General features: G+C 36.1%; 1 protein-coding gene across 19 annotated transcripts in view; it reads right to left on the reverse strand.

Annotated features, from left to right (window-relative positions):
* RGS7 (regulator of G protein signaling 7) overlaps window positions 1-13,960 on the reverse strand; it is a 276,991-nt gene that overhangs the window by 90,658 nt on the left and 172,373 nt on the right. For all 19 annotated transcript variants that reach the window (XR_015802377.1, XR_015802375.1, XR_015802376.1 and 16 more), the window contains exons 5-6: window positions 11,430-11,536; window positions 1,854-1,905 (exon numbers count right to left, since the gene is read on the reverse strand). Coding sequence is in view for 16 of the 19 variants with exons in the window: in XM_088161576.1 (XP_088017702.1) it covers window positions 1,854-1,905; window positions 11,430-11,536 (159 nt within the window). In the remaining 3 variants the exon portion in view is untranslated. The remainder of the gene's footprint in view (window positions 1-1,853; window positions 1,906-11,429; window positions 11,537-13,960) is intronic.

Here is a 13,960-nt window from a genome sequence, read left to right on the forward strand (position 1 = left end):
TAAAAGTTTATTTTCCTGCAAATGCTCTAGCATTATCCAGTTTTGGTGACACACGGTCCCCTTTGGTAGCTCCAGTACAATGCTCTGGTCCTGTTACACAGGGAAGCTATGGGTCTGTTTCATAGAGGATTGCACTTTAGGCTCATGGCAGGAGAAGCAATAAGATTGCAGGATTGGAGGGTTTGCTTCCCCTTCCTTCTCCCCTGTGCAACCAAAGAGCTTAACTCAGCATCTGAAACATATTTAAATTTCAAAAGCTCTCAAATGAGTACATTTACTGTTCAGCAAAAGCACCTCCCTGCATGATGAAGACACTGATTCCAAGTTTAATTCTGTATTCTTGGCATGCAAACCTGGACACATTAGACATGATTTCTACTTACTGACTAAGGTTTATCATTCATTGACCAATCCACTGATCAACTGTGACAGGAAAATTAGTATGTCCTACTTCAGACTAAAGGATATTAACAGAAACTTTCTCAGCCTGATCTCAAATTCAGACATGTTAAGCATATAATTATTTATTAAAACTACCCCAGTAATGTGATACACATTACAGCTGAACAACTCAATGTCTCTTAAACCATAGTTAATTACTTGCTGATCTTTAACATATTAGGGGACTATACTGAAGTAATGAATGGTAAATCAATAGTTTTTCCTTCAGTGACTAATTTCCTCATATGGAATGGCTAAGCAAATTCATGTGGTAAGGATCTCTCCTCCTTGGGAGTTTTCAATAAATATTTACTGGACATCTTTGAATATCAGTAAAAAATTGAACATTTTTCTACTCTTATAGGATAAGGAAACTGTCACATTTTCAAACTGTACCTTGGAGACACTCAGCTCTGCTGAGAGTCTCAGCTTAAAATTACTTTATTTGGCAATGTATTTGGAATTAAACCGTGTCTGCTCCAAAAAGGAAGGAAGCATTTATTGGAATTATCCATCCCTGAAGTCTTCAACTCCCAAGGACATAGAATCCAAATTACAAGTGAACATTCACTTGAATTTCTGAAAAGCTGTAAAAAGAGACATTCGTGGTCTGAAGTTTTGAAAACATAACTATCATGCACATGCTCAGTTACCTAAATAAGTGACCTGGTCTTCAGATGAACTCAGTACTTACAGTTTGGATTAAAATGAACAGGAGGCCGCTCACAGATCCACTTTCTTTTAAAATTAGGTCACTATTTGATGTACAGAGGAACCTAATTTTGCTGTCATTTTTAATAATATTTTTTCCTAATACACTGCCACCTATTATCTTCAGATTTTGCTGTCTAAGCACACATCAGTAATTACAGTATATAATTTATTAATAAACCCCCAACACACAGGCAAATAAACAATAAACTGTATTTTCTAATACAGTTCATATTAGAACTATATTTGTTTTCAAAACAAGTAATTTTCAACTTGGTGTATATTAGAAGAGTTCTAAACTAGGTACATCTTTGGGTTTCAATCTGATAATTACCATTGCACAACCAACAATAAAGTCTCCTCTGCTCCACTGAGACTCTCCCACTGTAAATAATTACACTTGCTGAAGCAAACAGAGGATATAAAGGGCAAGGCAGGTTTTGATGAGTCTTTAATTTTGAGGCTTGTAGTTTTTTCTATTTTACTCAGATCCACTCAAAAATATTACTTTGATAAGCTTCTGATAAACTTTGAAAAAGGTAGCAACATGTTCATTTCAATATCAGCAGCTCTTGCACAGGAATTACATGGCATATAATTATGTTTTAAACAATGGGATGGTGAAACAAGAGATTGCAATGATGCATTCATTTATATAATGCATAATTTCCAAAAGAAATAGGAAATATTTCTACACTGACCATAGTCTGTGTTTTCCGGCTCCCAACAATTTGATGGCCAAAAATAGGGTGTCTATGGACAAAACAAAGAAGTAGGAAAGTCAAGTTAGACAATGCAAGCATTACACAGTCCTTGGATTGTTACTGGTTTTCAGAATCAATTTATATTTTTATATTTTATATTTGATACTGTTAACTTGACATTTTTGAAATAGGCATCAAAACAGAAAATTACATTTGTACACCTGTTTATCATGCTAGTGTCAGAATGACATTGAAAAAGAAAATAAAGTGGGTTTTTTGTTCTCAAAGTTAAGGGAACAAAATCCACAAGACTAGGTAATGGAGTTGTCTCTTAAATCCTCTCTAGAAATAAATCTCTCACATGTCCTGGAGAATCAGGTATAAAGACAGAAGATGCATTGAAGTTCATTCAGTTCTTGATTTTTGAGAGTTTTCATACACAGATTAATATTCAATTCTCTTTCCTAGGTGTTATTTGTTTAAAAATGCCACTAAAAACATCCTGTTTTCAGAAAGAAATCAAGGTCTATTTTTTCATAATTGTTTACCAGTTGTGATTTAAATGTTGTTTTTTGGTTTTTTAAGGGAAAGACAATTAAATACCAAAAACTACTTCAACACTATACTTACTAAGACTGTGCTACATGTATTGTTAAAAGAATTTACTTCTAACAAATGGAGAAGATGAGACATTTTTCATACAAATTACTTCACTGTTAAAATAGCAATAGCAACTTTTGGTTAAAAATGGATATTATAGCATTTTTTTAGAGCACATAATGCCCCTAACAAGCCATTCACTTAGCAGTTGGACTCAATGATCCCTGTGGGTCCTTTCCAACTCAGGATATTCTGTGATTGAGTGACTGATCTATATATAAACACATACACAGAGATACAGAGAATTATATAATATTTGAGCAGTTGAATGAAACTCTTTAAATGTGTGAAGTGGTTTGACTGGTATTTCAAAACACAGGTGGTTCTTCAGGAAAACCACCTGTTTTACTCTCTATTTCTTATTGTTTTCTCAAAAATCTCCCAGCTGCAAAAATGGAAGCCACTTTTCTGCCCACTTCCCTTCAAAATTGTTTTAATGTTAATCTGGAAACCGACAGGGCTGAAGGGTGACACATTCACACCAATTTTCAAATTAAATATATATTGTGAAAAACCTCTTAGTTTTGTAACATTGACACATCAAATTTAATAGAAGCATTTAGATCCTGGTATTTATCAAGCAACAGCAAGGAGATAAAGGATAAAAAAGGAACTATCACAAGCTAACTTCAAAGGCTAAGATGTGTTTCTTGCAAGCTGTTTTGTACTTTTTAAGGGAGTAATAAGTAATAATAAGTAATATAAGTAATAAGTAATTCTCCAATCAACCATTCCTTCACAGTGCCACTGAAATCAAAGTGACGAGTAGAAGTACACATAAGCACAAATACAAAGAAGATGAACCCCTAAAGAATGATTTGCAGTACTCAGCACATTTTGGAGAAGCAACTATAAAATTTAATAGTGTGATTCATATAAAGCGAAAAGTCACCCTCATTGAAATACACAGCTTACAAACTCAGGAAGTGAGAACACTCCTTCCTTACAGGCACAAAATGTATATCCAGAGAGGCCCAAGAAGAAAAAGCACAGCTACATCATATTTCTGCTAAAAGGAAGGTTAACCTCTGTTTACAGGTTCAAGCTGAGTTTCTGAAAAATGTATGCAGTGAGGGTTACTAAATACATAGAAACCATATCGGCTCAAGCAGCACTCCAGCTGAAACTCTTCCAGTTGTGGGCATACTTGTTGCAAAGTCCATATTAAAGCTCCTCATGCATATTTAGGATATCTCTTGACAAATTGCATATATTCCCATCCCAGCTGAGATCAAAAATAAATTCCATCTTCTGACTTAGAGAAAAATCACAAACTTTGCTTTCAGCATTAATTTCACAGCAGGCTATGAACAAATACTATATATTCACAACTATGTTAGTGATGTTAGAGGAGGACTCTGTTGTTATATACATAAATGAAACGTGTGGCCAGAGTACTGTTTTCAGTATTTAGTTAAAATAACACATTTACTGAAACTTGCACTTTGGTGGTGAAGGCAGTGTGGGCACTAAACACGATATGGGAAAGGGGACATCATCTTCAGTGTTGTGAAATGTTGTCACTTTAGCTCGCTAGGAGGCAGAGATGACCAAGGATTTTCTGAAGGATAAAATGGTGCAACCTAAATGTGGAGAAGAGATTGAGGAAAAAGCAGAAAATAATGCACTGGCTACTAAGGATGAGTGTAAGCCTCCCTGTGCCAGGGGGATAAAAGCAGAAAAGTTAAAACAACATGAGTTTTAATTAGCAAAGCCATATTAAAAGGTTTCAAAGATGTGTGATAGGGTAAGCCAAAAAGAAATCCCAGTTAAAGACAGACATTACAACATGAGAAAAGGGTTCAAATAACAGCTAGTTCAGATAAGTACAGAAGATCATTAAATGCCTTCCTTGTCTGAGTCTCCAGAAGGAGGGAGAGAGTGGGCAGATAAAGGTCTTTCTGCCCAGGAGATGACAGAGGCATGAGGTCTCCTTGCTGATGCTCGGAGCTGGGCAGGCACAGGCTGTCTCTGAACTGCAAGCCATGACCCTGCCTGCCTGCTGCTCGGATGCATTTAATGGGACTTGCTGAGAAGCACAGCTCATCCGCTCAGGCACCGCAACGTGCCCAGGGCTGGCCTCCAGCCAGCTGGCTCCCAGAGGGAACAAAGTTCAATTCTGCCTGCAATCAGCTCTGAGAGCATGCCCAAAATTAATTTGGACATGGAGATAAGGCTACAGGGCAAAGCACAGGGCAAAAAAATTCAGGGAAGGAAATGTTTTTATGAGGTCACACAGTTCAGGTTAGAAGGCTGATGAAATTCAGCCCAGAAAGCTCAAGGATTTTTTGTGTTTTCACATGGGTAAACTGTGTTTATTTCCAAAAAAGCAAAAAAAGCCTCACCAAACTAAAGAATGACTCCTGGTTCCTCAGGACTGTGAGTTATATGCATGTGTAAATATTATGATGAAATTCTTCCTCTGGTATTTCTCTTTCTCCTCTATCTCCAGTACTCTATAACAATGACTATCTAACTGGTAAGAGTTATCAAAAGTACTGAATTATCTGCATGATGTTTAAAGGGGTGCAAGTTACCTGGAGGGTGATTTATACATGAAAAAAATATTAATTCAAGTAACCTTTGAAACATGGACAGTTATTTTTTAAAAAATGCATAAAGCAGAGGAGCTTCAGAAAATTACAGAAAAAGGAAGAAGTATATTTCCGGAAAAAGTAAAAAGCTTATATTTTCTCTTTTATAATGTTTCTACATCTACTCTCTAGATTGAACAGTTATAATACACTACATGCTTCCAATCTTTGAAAGCTAAATGTTACTAATATTTAGATTTTTCAAAAACGCATTAGGTCACTGACAGTGTAAAACCCCTACTAGTGGAGAAATAAACATTAGATGCTATGTATTTTGACCAAGGCAAAGTCCTATGTTACTTTCTTACCAGCAAGTAAAGACTTAGAGTATCACTCTAAGATATGTGCTCAAATGCAGCTACAGCTGCTGATAAAGTTGTATTGGAAGAGTAGATATTTATTATTCACTTTCAAAGCAGGAAATTGCATTGATGTGTGCAGAGATAAGGAAAACTACTAAAAACAGGCAAAAATTAGGGATAAGGGACAAATTAAGATTTAAAGAGAAAGAAACTACAAAACATCAAGAAAAAAAGACCTTCGAAAATCCTAGACACTGAAAATAAAGCCTGATATAAAAATCAGTTTCTGATTAACGGACTTTTGCTATGCTGTGACTTTATGGACAAAAAACCACCAACAATAAACATGCATGTAGTTAGAGTGACTGATGTTTTTCCAAAGGAATATTCCATATTTTCTTGTCTAATTGCTTGGTTTTTAACCACCACAAAATTCTGGTCTTAATCTGAAGTTTACCTTGTTCCTTATTACAGACATCAAACAGTTTAATCACATAACACATGACTATAATGCATGTGCTGAGTTTACATTTCCATTTCTGTTTCAAAAGTCCCCACACAATTTCACGCTCCAGCTATTTAACAATCTCTGAGAAGACTTTGGTAGAGAGGTTATCCATGAAGACTACGGGAGAAAGATTTGCCTTGTTCAACACAGAAGGATTAGGAAATAAGAAGAGTCTGATAAGAAGATCCCTGGTCTAATGGAATGAGGTCAGGAATGAGAATAGGAGGCATGTGCAAAGAAGAAAGATGCCTATTCTCATCTGATCTATTAAAAATATCCCACAGCAATGCAGGAAGGCTCTGCTTGCATAAATTACCTTCTAAATAGCTGGACTATGCAAACAAAGCTTGGTTCAGCTATTTATTACGAATCACATATCTAAAAACACTGTAGAATTATAGCATCCCTGCAATGTCATATATTCCTATAGCAAGAATATTACACAATCTGTGTGCCTGGCTTCGTGATCTGGAAGCTCATAAGTGAAGATTTCACCCAGGAGAGCTATGGACGTGGTATAGCATGTACCACAACACCACCAGTTTCAAAGAGAAGATGATGAAATACTGATGTGGTTTGGTTATCTTTCATGAGCGTAGAAAACCCAAAGGAGTTATCATACTTAAGAATTTTACTTTTCCTCAGAAGGAAATATGAAGCAGTTCATCATGAAGAAGTATTAAAGAGGGAACGTTTGTCATTTTGCCATGACATCCCACTTATAGCTGAAGGAAGGTGGGTGGTAGAGCGGTTATGGGAAAGTCAAGTACTGTTTATCAGCCCAGGCAGAAATAATGCTGCCAGTTTTTATCAGCGTGCTTTTGAGGCACTCTGTTTAATTGTAGGTGTAATTTGAATCAGCAGCCAGAACAAGTCAGGAGCTAGAGAAAGAAGGCTTACCTAGCACTGCAGATGTGATTTCATATACATTTAAGCCTCCAGAACAAAACAGTTACAAGCACCTTTATCCCTTTAACCAGAAAACTGGTCTTGCACACACAAACACATACTGGTTCTCTTGCATTATACACTAATATCATTAGGTAAACCTAACCAAATAAATCCATAATCCTCCTGTAATAAAGTAATATGAAACAAAATCCTGTCATATAGCACATATTCCACAATAAACTAACAAGCACCAGCACATGCTGCATTGTAAGGAATCCAGTGATAAAGTAAATATATCTGCTTTGTCTTTACCTCAAAATTAATCAATAACAATATCTGAGCTAATGAAACAGCCACTTGTAAAAATCAGTGTTATCTATCAGCTTTTATAAACTATGATTAATTTCTATGAATTAAACTGTATTACCAAGGAGGGAAATCACTAAGCATCTTTTAGCTACCCGTTGTTGATAGTAATAAGAAGAGTTGTTGTTTCTGAAGCTCCTGTGTTCCACTCCACAAATTTTTAAAATCCAATTACTTGGATTGGGGAGGAGTATTCAAATCACTTATAAACCTTTGCATATTACTGCTATTCTTCTCTCAGGCACCAGGGAGTCTTTATAAACAGCAGAAATCAAGCCTTTGCTGAAAAGCAGTTATGCACAATCTCAAACGCTTTGCATGATGAATGGCAGATTTCATTGGCATTCTGTTTTACATTCGTTGCACTTGACAAAAATGATTTCTTAGTAAAGTAAAAGGGTAAGATTGCTAGTCTAGCATTCAGAATGGCCAGAGGTGGGTCCAGAATGAGCCAAGAAGAAGTGAGCTCAGAAAGGCTGACTCAAAGAGATGTGCAAAGCAATGGAATTCCACCTGAGACATGAGGTGTCTGCAACACTTCACACTCTAAACTATTTTACAACAAAGATATTTCAAGATCCTTACACTGATTGCTATATAATTTTATCTCCTATCTAGGCATGGGAAAACAAGGCCAGAGCAGTTGAATGCATTTGTCAAGAAAGAGTTCCCAGTGGCAGAACAGGAGAAGACATCAAAGTCCACACCTTCATCTTTCCAAGGTCCATGAATTTTGCTGCTATCTTCACCAGACTCAAACTTTCACAAGAAACTGTTCCTGTTTTCACACTTTTGCTCAGATATTTGTGCCTTTCATCTTTGATGTTACAAAACAACAGCAAAACCTAACCCTCATCTCAGAAAATTAATTTATGTTAAATCATTAATTAATCTCATTTAAAAATGGGAGTGTGATTATCACTAGTCTCAGGTATCCTAGGAGTTTGTTTACAGCCAAAAGATACTGGGAAAGGTTATTTTTCACAATTTGCATCAGGTGACATTATACATTTAGGGCTTGTAGAGGAAATCAGCATATTTTTCTGTAGGATGATATTACAGAAGCTTACCAGCTGAGAGGGCAAGTCAGGCATTCCTCACCAAGATGGACATATTATCATTTGTGTGGACATAAATGAAACGTCTCCATGAGTAATCCCTGGCCCAGGGAAGATACACTTTCTAAGATGCAGCTTGCTTTTCTTATTTGGGCCCCTCATGATTATTTGCTCTCAGGTAGAGGAAGATGGTGAGGAAATATTCAGCTCCTTTTTTGGTCACAGGTTTAAATTACCAGGAAAAGGCAATGCAGCTGTTTCTGCTTTTTCTTATTGAGACTAATTTAAAAAATCCTCTCTCAATAAGGCAATTAATATTTAAATTCATGTCCTTTGAATTAAATTGATATCACAAAAGCTAACCTAATTAACACCTGAATGGTCACTGAATGATCCAGAATTTTTTTTTTATTTTTCATTATTTAAAAAAAGCAGATGTAACTATACTCTTGCCTCCTGATGGCAAGAGTAATAACTGAAAAAGTATAATTTTTGCCCATAAAAGGGCATTTGTCCAAATGAAGCACAAGCTCCACTGCTTTTAGCTATTTCTATATAACAGAAGGTGGTTTAAAACAAGCTAGAGATAATTTTACTGTCAGGAGGGAATGTGTCACCCTTTGAAAAACAAAATACCAAGCACATGGAGAACCTTACTATAGCTAGTCTGTTTTTTGTAGGTTAGGTCTTTTATTGCAAAGATTTCTCTGCAGGCACGGCTTCTGAACTTTTCAGTGCTGGCAGGTGCATGCTTTTCTCTTTTTATCAAAATATCCAGAAATTTGTGAATCCTGTCCAGCACTATTTGCAAAGAATCTGAATGTCTATTCTAGTGCTAAGTTCACACATTTGAAGTAAAACTTTCCTCCCCATTGAATATGCTCTCTTCATCTTCCAATTTAACAGTTCAGTAACAGATTTTATACTAGTCTTATTTTGCTGGGGAATGTGGAGATGTAATCACACAGATTTTACTGTTATAACTCCAGTTAGCAGTATGTCACCACTATGAATTTTTTCTGATCCTATACATTAACAGCTAAAGTTGTATTGTCACAACAGCAAAGTCACATCGTTTGCATAGGAATAGCAATGTAAAAGGTACCACAGAAAAGCAAATCAGCCAAACACTGCAGATACAGACTGAGAAACACTTGATTAAAGTGTTTTATTTCATATGCATTTGTCAGTTAGGTGCCAAATTCTTAGCTTATGTAAGTAAACTGAGAAGATTTTACAGTCTAGCCCTCACTGAAGCTTTGTGTCCAAACATGTAGGCTGTGGACCTCTCTGAGGGAAGCTCACAGCAGGGTACCTGCAGTACTCACAGTTGTCCAGGATGCAGCTAATTCTAGTCTGTACTTTCCTTCAGTCACTCAATCATGCCAGCAGAGGTGCTTATTTATCGTGCTAGAGATGGAGGCAGGGCAGCAGATGTGCAGAATTCAATGACTAGCACTCCTGTAAGTAAGTACTATTCCCTGGAAAATTAAGTCTTTCTATATTTTGTCCTTCTGGACACTGCTTATTCAGACATCAAGCCAAGAACTGGAGCCTCAACCACTCCATGATTCCCTTCCACTTACCTCATAAGTACATCAGCAAACCCCTTCAATCATGTGCCATGTCTCTTTATATTGAGCACGAGGAGAATGAAGTCTCGTGAACTTAAAAAACCCCTTTTACTTCAAATACTCTCTCCAGGATCAAAGGTAGCTGTGGATCTAGGGGAGGAGGCTTGGAATGCTTGCTCTTAGTACTACTCATGTACAAATCTAACTTTCTGTTCTGCTGAAGAACACATTTTTGTAGTCTGACTCACAAGAACTAAGTATGAAAATAGGATAATATTGTTTGTATATATGCAATAATAATTTTCTTCCTTGTCAGATTGTGCTATGCATATTTAATTATATTCATGCTAAGATTTTGATTTATACAAATATTACAAGTCTTTCTCTTCCCTTACGTGGGTCTATAGGACTTAAGCCAAAATACTGGTGAAAGTATTATACAGAGATTAATATAATACAATTTAATTAGTTTGAAACTATGACTGGTCTCCAATCTCTAGTTTTCTTCTGGATTTGAAAGTCACAATTTCAGTACCATTTTATTTTTGATGTCTTCTTATTTAAACAATCTTTAAAACAAAGTTTAGACCTATATATCTTGAAGACAATAGATTTTGGTTTTTTACTGAGTATTTAATACCGTTAGAAGTAACAGAGCAGAATTATCAAACTCAATTTCATAGGGATAGTCATTACATCATTTCAAAGCAATAAATACCTAAAAAAGAGCTTGAAGCAGCTGTTGGTGATACTTACCAGGAATACCACCTAATAGAAAGAGAATATATATATAATAGAAAGAGAACAGAACACAGCCACTATTGTCAAAAGTGGCACATGACAAGCAAAGTGAATTCTTTCCATTGAATCCGTAATCTGGTACTTTGCAGTCCTTTCTGTTTCATGTCATTAGCAATATTGTTCTGCAAAATTCTAGCCCACTAGTCATTATTAGAAAAACAGGCCTTAGTTTGAAATTTAATATAATAAAATACAACTATGTAGGTTTCTCAATAATATATGTACAAGTGTAGGTATAGACATATGTACGTATTTATGCTTCCAGCTTGTTCTAAACAATCTGCACATTTGTTGTACGCAACGGGCCTGACAGATCAATGTAAAAAAAGTCTCTGTACTTGCTAGAAGAACACACACTACTCCAATACTACTGAGTTACCAGTAAGGAAATTCTCGCAAAAGAAGAAAAAGAAATATTTATTTATTCGATTTATTTATCCATTATTTATCAGATTTCCGCTATAGACTTAGTATTAAAAATACCTCCCCCTTTCCAAATTCAGTCTGTAGTAAGAATGAGACATAATAACATAATTTAGTTTACTATATTTCAAAAATGCTACATAAATTTATTTCATGAGAGATAGTTCCACACTCAGCATTATCACACTTCCATTCCAGATATCAAAATAGTCATTATCATCTCAACATTGCTGAAAATTTATAAATAAACTCCTTCTACCATTTTTTATTTTTAGGGGAATTTCTGCTCTTTACAAGGTGGTAAAGAAAAAAATATAATTAAATTTGCCATGAACTTTTCTGTAAGGCCTTCGAGCCTCTATTTGTGCAAGTCAAGAACATATTGAAAATACTTACCTGGAATCGATAAAAGGTGCCATCATCCTTCAGGGTTAGAACATGGTCTGAGATTGGAAAGAAATAGCCATGTGCTGCCATCAGAGTTCCCAAATGCAGAGCTTCAACTGTTTCAAGAATAAAAAGAAAGATAAACTTTAAAAGTTAAATAACTTCTTTTCAGCAATTTAGTTTTGTGGTTAAGAATCACTTGATATCCTGCAGATAACCACTTTGTTCTCAAAGTCCTACCATCATGAAAGAGCTGTCTTCTTCTATGGAATATAATGATGCAACCAAAAAAACACTGCACTTTCCTTAACAAATAGCTTTTATCTGTCCTACGTGTAGCTGAGTTCCACTACTTATATCAACATTAAAAGGTAGCCTTAATGTTCACTGACTTGTTCTGAAGCTGAAAACAACTATCACTTTTACCTTGATGGTGCAGCCTGCTTTTCTTCTTCAGAACAGCTTCTGATTACATGTTAAAATGGTTGATTCCAATTACATTATATCTTTCTCACTAGCTTTATCAGAGCTACTATAAAGGATAGAGATTTCCTCAAAAGTTTATTTCTGGAAAAACAGCAAAGGATAACAGGTTCCTAGAACAGTTGAGGTAGGAAGGTACTTGTGATGGTTGTCTTGTCCAACCCCCTCACTCCAGAAGAGAAACCTTAAGTTATTTGCTGGGGGCCTTTTTCAAGTGTTTTTTGAATAATTCAAAGGAGTGAGACAACACAGCCCCTCTGGATAATGTACAGATTCATATTCATCCTCTAAGAAGTGATCGTTTGTTCCTATTGCCTAATAATTTGGCTTTCAGCAATGGCAAGCACAGATTTGTCTTGTCCTGACTCTTAAAAACACCACTGCAGCACCCGACCAGCAGCCAAGCATCATCATGCAGAAAGAAATTCAAGTGCTGACATATGTGTTCTTGCTGACAAACACAGAAAGAGACATTTACTAATGTTTCACTCATTATTATTTTCAGTGTGCGAAGGCTTATTTATTTACCCATACTTCATCAGCATCCCAAAAAATTCCCTCCTTGCTGAAGACATTGACTCTCATAGGAGATACAGGAGAAGCAGTGGGACAGGTTTAGGTAACCCAAAGCCAGCAAGCATGTGAAAGGAGCAAGAAAGGGGATCTGGACAGTACTCAACTGAGAGCACAAATAAACCCACAGGGTTTATTTGATACTAAATATTTATTGCCATCCCTGTGTTTAGCAAACTGGTTCTTGTCCCTCCAGCCAGAGCCATTACCTAAAATACAACACACCACCTCTGGCACTGAGCCCTTCAGCCTGATGTAAAACTCTCTAATGCTGTTCAGACTTTTCCCAGTTGCAAGCCTACAAGAAATCTCTCTAACAGAAGGAAGGGAACTGCTTTGTTCTTTGTGTCTGAAATGTCTGTAAAACCCCATCTGAACTTTGTCCTAATTATCCAAAGTTTATATATGGTTGCTATTCATTTATTTCAAACTGCTAAATACTATTATCCCTTGAATGACAAATTTTGAGTCAATGCTTTCTGAAGTGTGTCAGTCACTGAGGTTTTTTTTACTGTTTCAGTTCATCTGCCTTTTAACTTTATTAAGCTTTTCTTTGTTCTTTACATTGCAACCTATTCTCAATTCAAAAAATCTTTATTTTTGCATGTATTATTTATTTTGGTAGAATGAGAGAAAAACAAGGAAGAAATATGCTGACTTTTCTGGAGAAAGGCTTTCTCAGACAAGAGTGACAGGGCTTGCCAGGGAGCTCTGACACAGATGAGACTGCATTCTCTTATTATTTAGCATACACTAAATAGACTCCAGATTTTTTTCAAGTGCTTCCTGGATTCTGAATCATAATATTTTTCAAGAACACAAGGAGCTCATATTATTTCCTTTCACCCAGGAATTTTTAGAGTATATCTCGACTACTGTGTCCAGTTATGATTAACATATCCACTGCAGTATAAAAAAAGATATCAACAAACTTTGAGTGACTGAAGTGGGAGTCCACCAAGATCACTAGGGCTGGAGAACCGTATAAGGAGAGGTTGGAGGAGCTGGGCTTGGTTAGACTGAAAAAAAGAGAAGGTTTTGGAGGTGTCTAGAAGTACCTTTCCAATACCTGAAAGGAGATTTCAAAATAAGGGAGCCAAGATCCTTATGGAGTTGCAGAGCAATAAAATAAATAAACGAAGAAATAAATAAAAGAGAAAATGGTAATAAACCAAATCAGGTATAATTCTGACTTTCAGACAAGCAGCAGGAGAGGCTGCCCAGACACACTCTGTAATCTGCATCTTTGGAGGGTTTCAAGACCTGAACAGATAAAGTTCAGGGCAACATATTTGGCTTTAAAATTTACACTCATTTGAGCAAGAAGTTGGACTAGAATCTTCTTGAGGTCCCTCTCAGCTTGAATTATGTTACAGCTCTCTGATTCTAGATGGGTCAAGTAGAAGTGGAATGTAGAACATAAAAAAGGGATGAAGACAATTGGAGAAGAAACTATTTGAAAGCTCCTGCCATAACAGTCTATA

The sequence above is a fragment of the Sturnus vulgaris genome, chromosome 3 (assembly GCF_052056855.1).
Source record: "Sturnus vulgaris isolate bStuVul1 chromosome 3, bStuVul1.hap1, whole genome shotgun sequence".
NCBI classification, from domain to species: Eukaryota; Metazoa; Chordata; class Aves; order Passeriformes; family Sturnidae; genus Sturnus; species Sturnus vulgaris.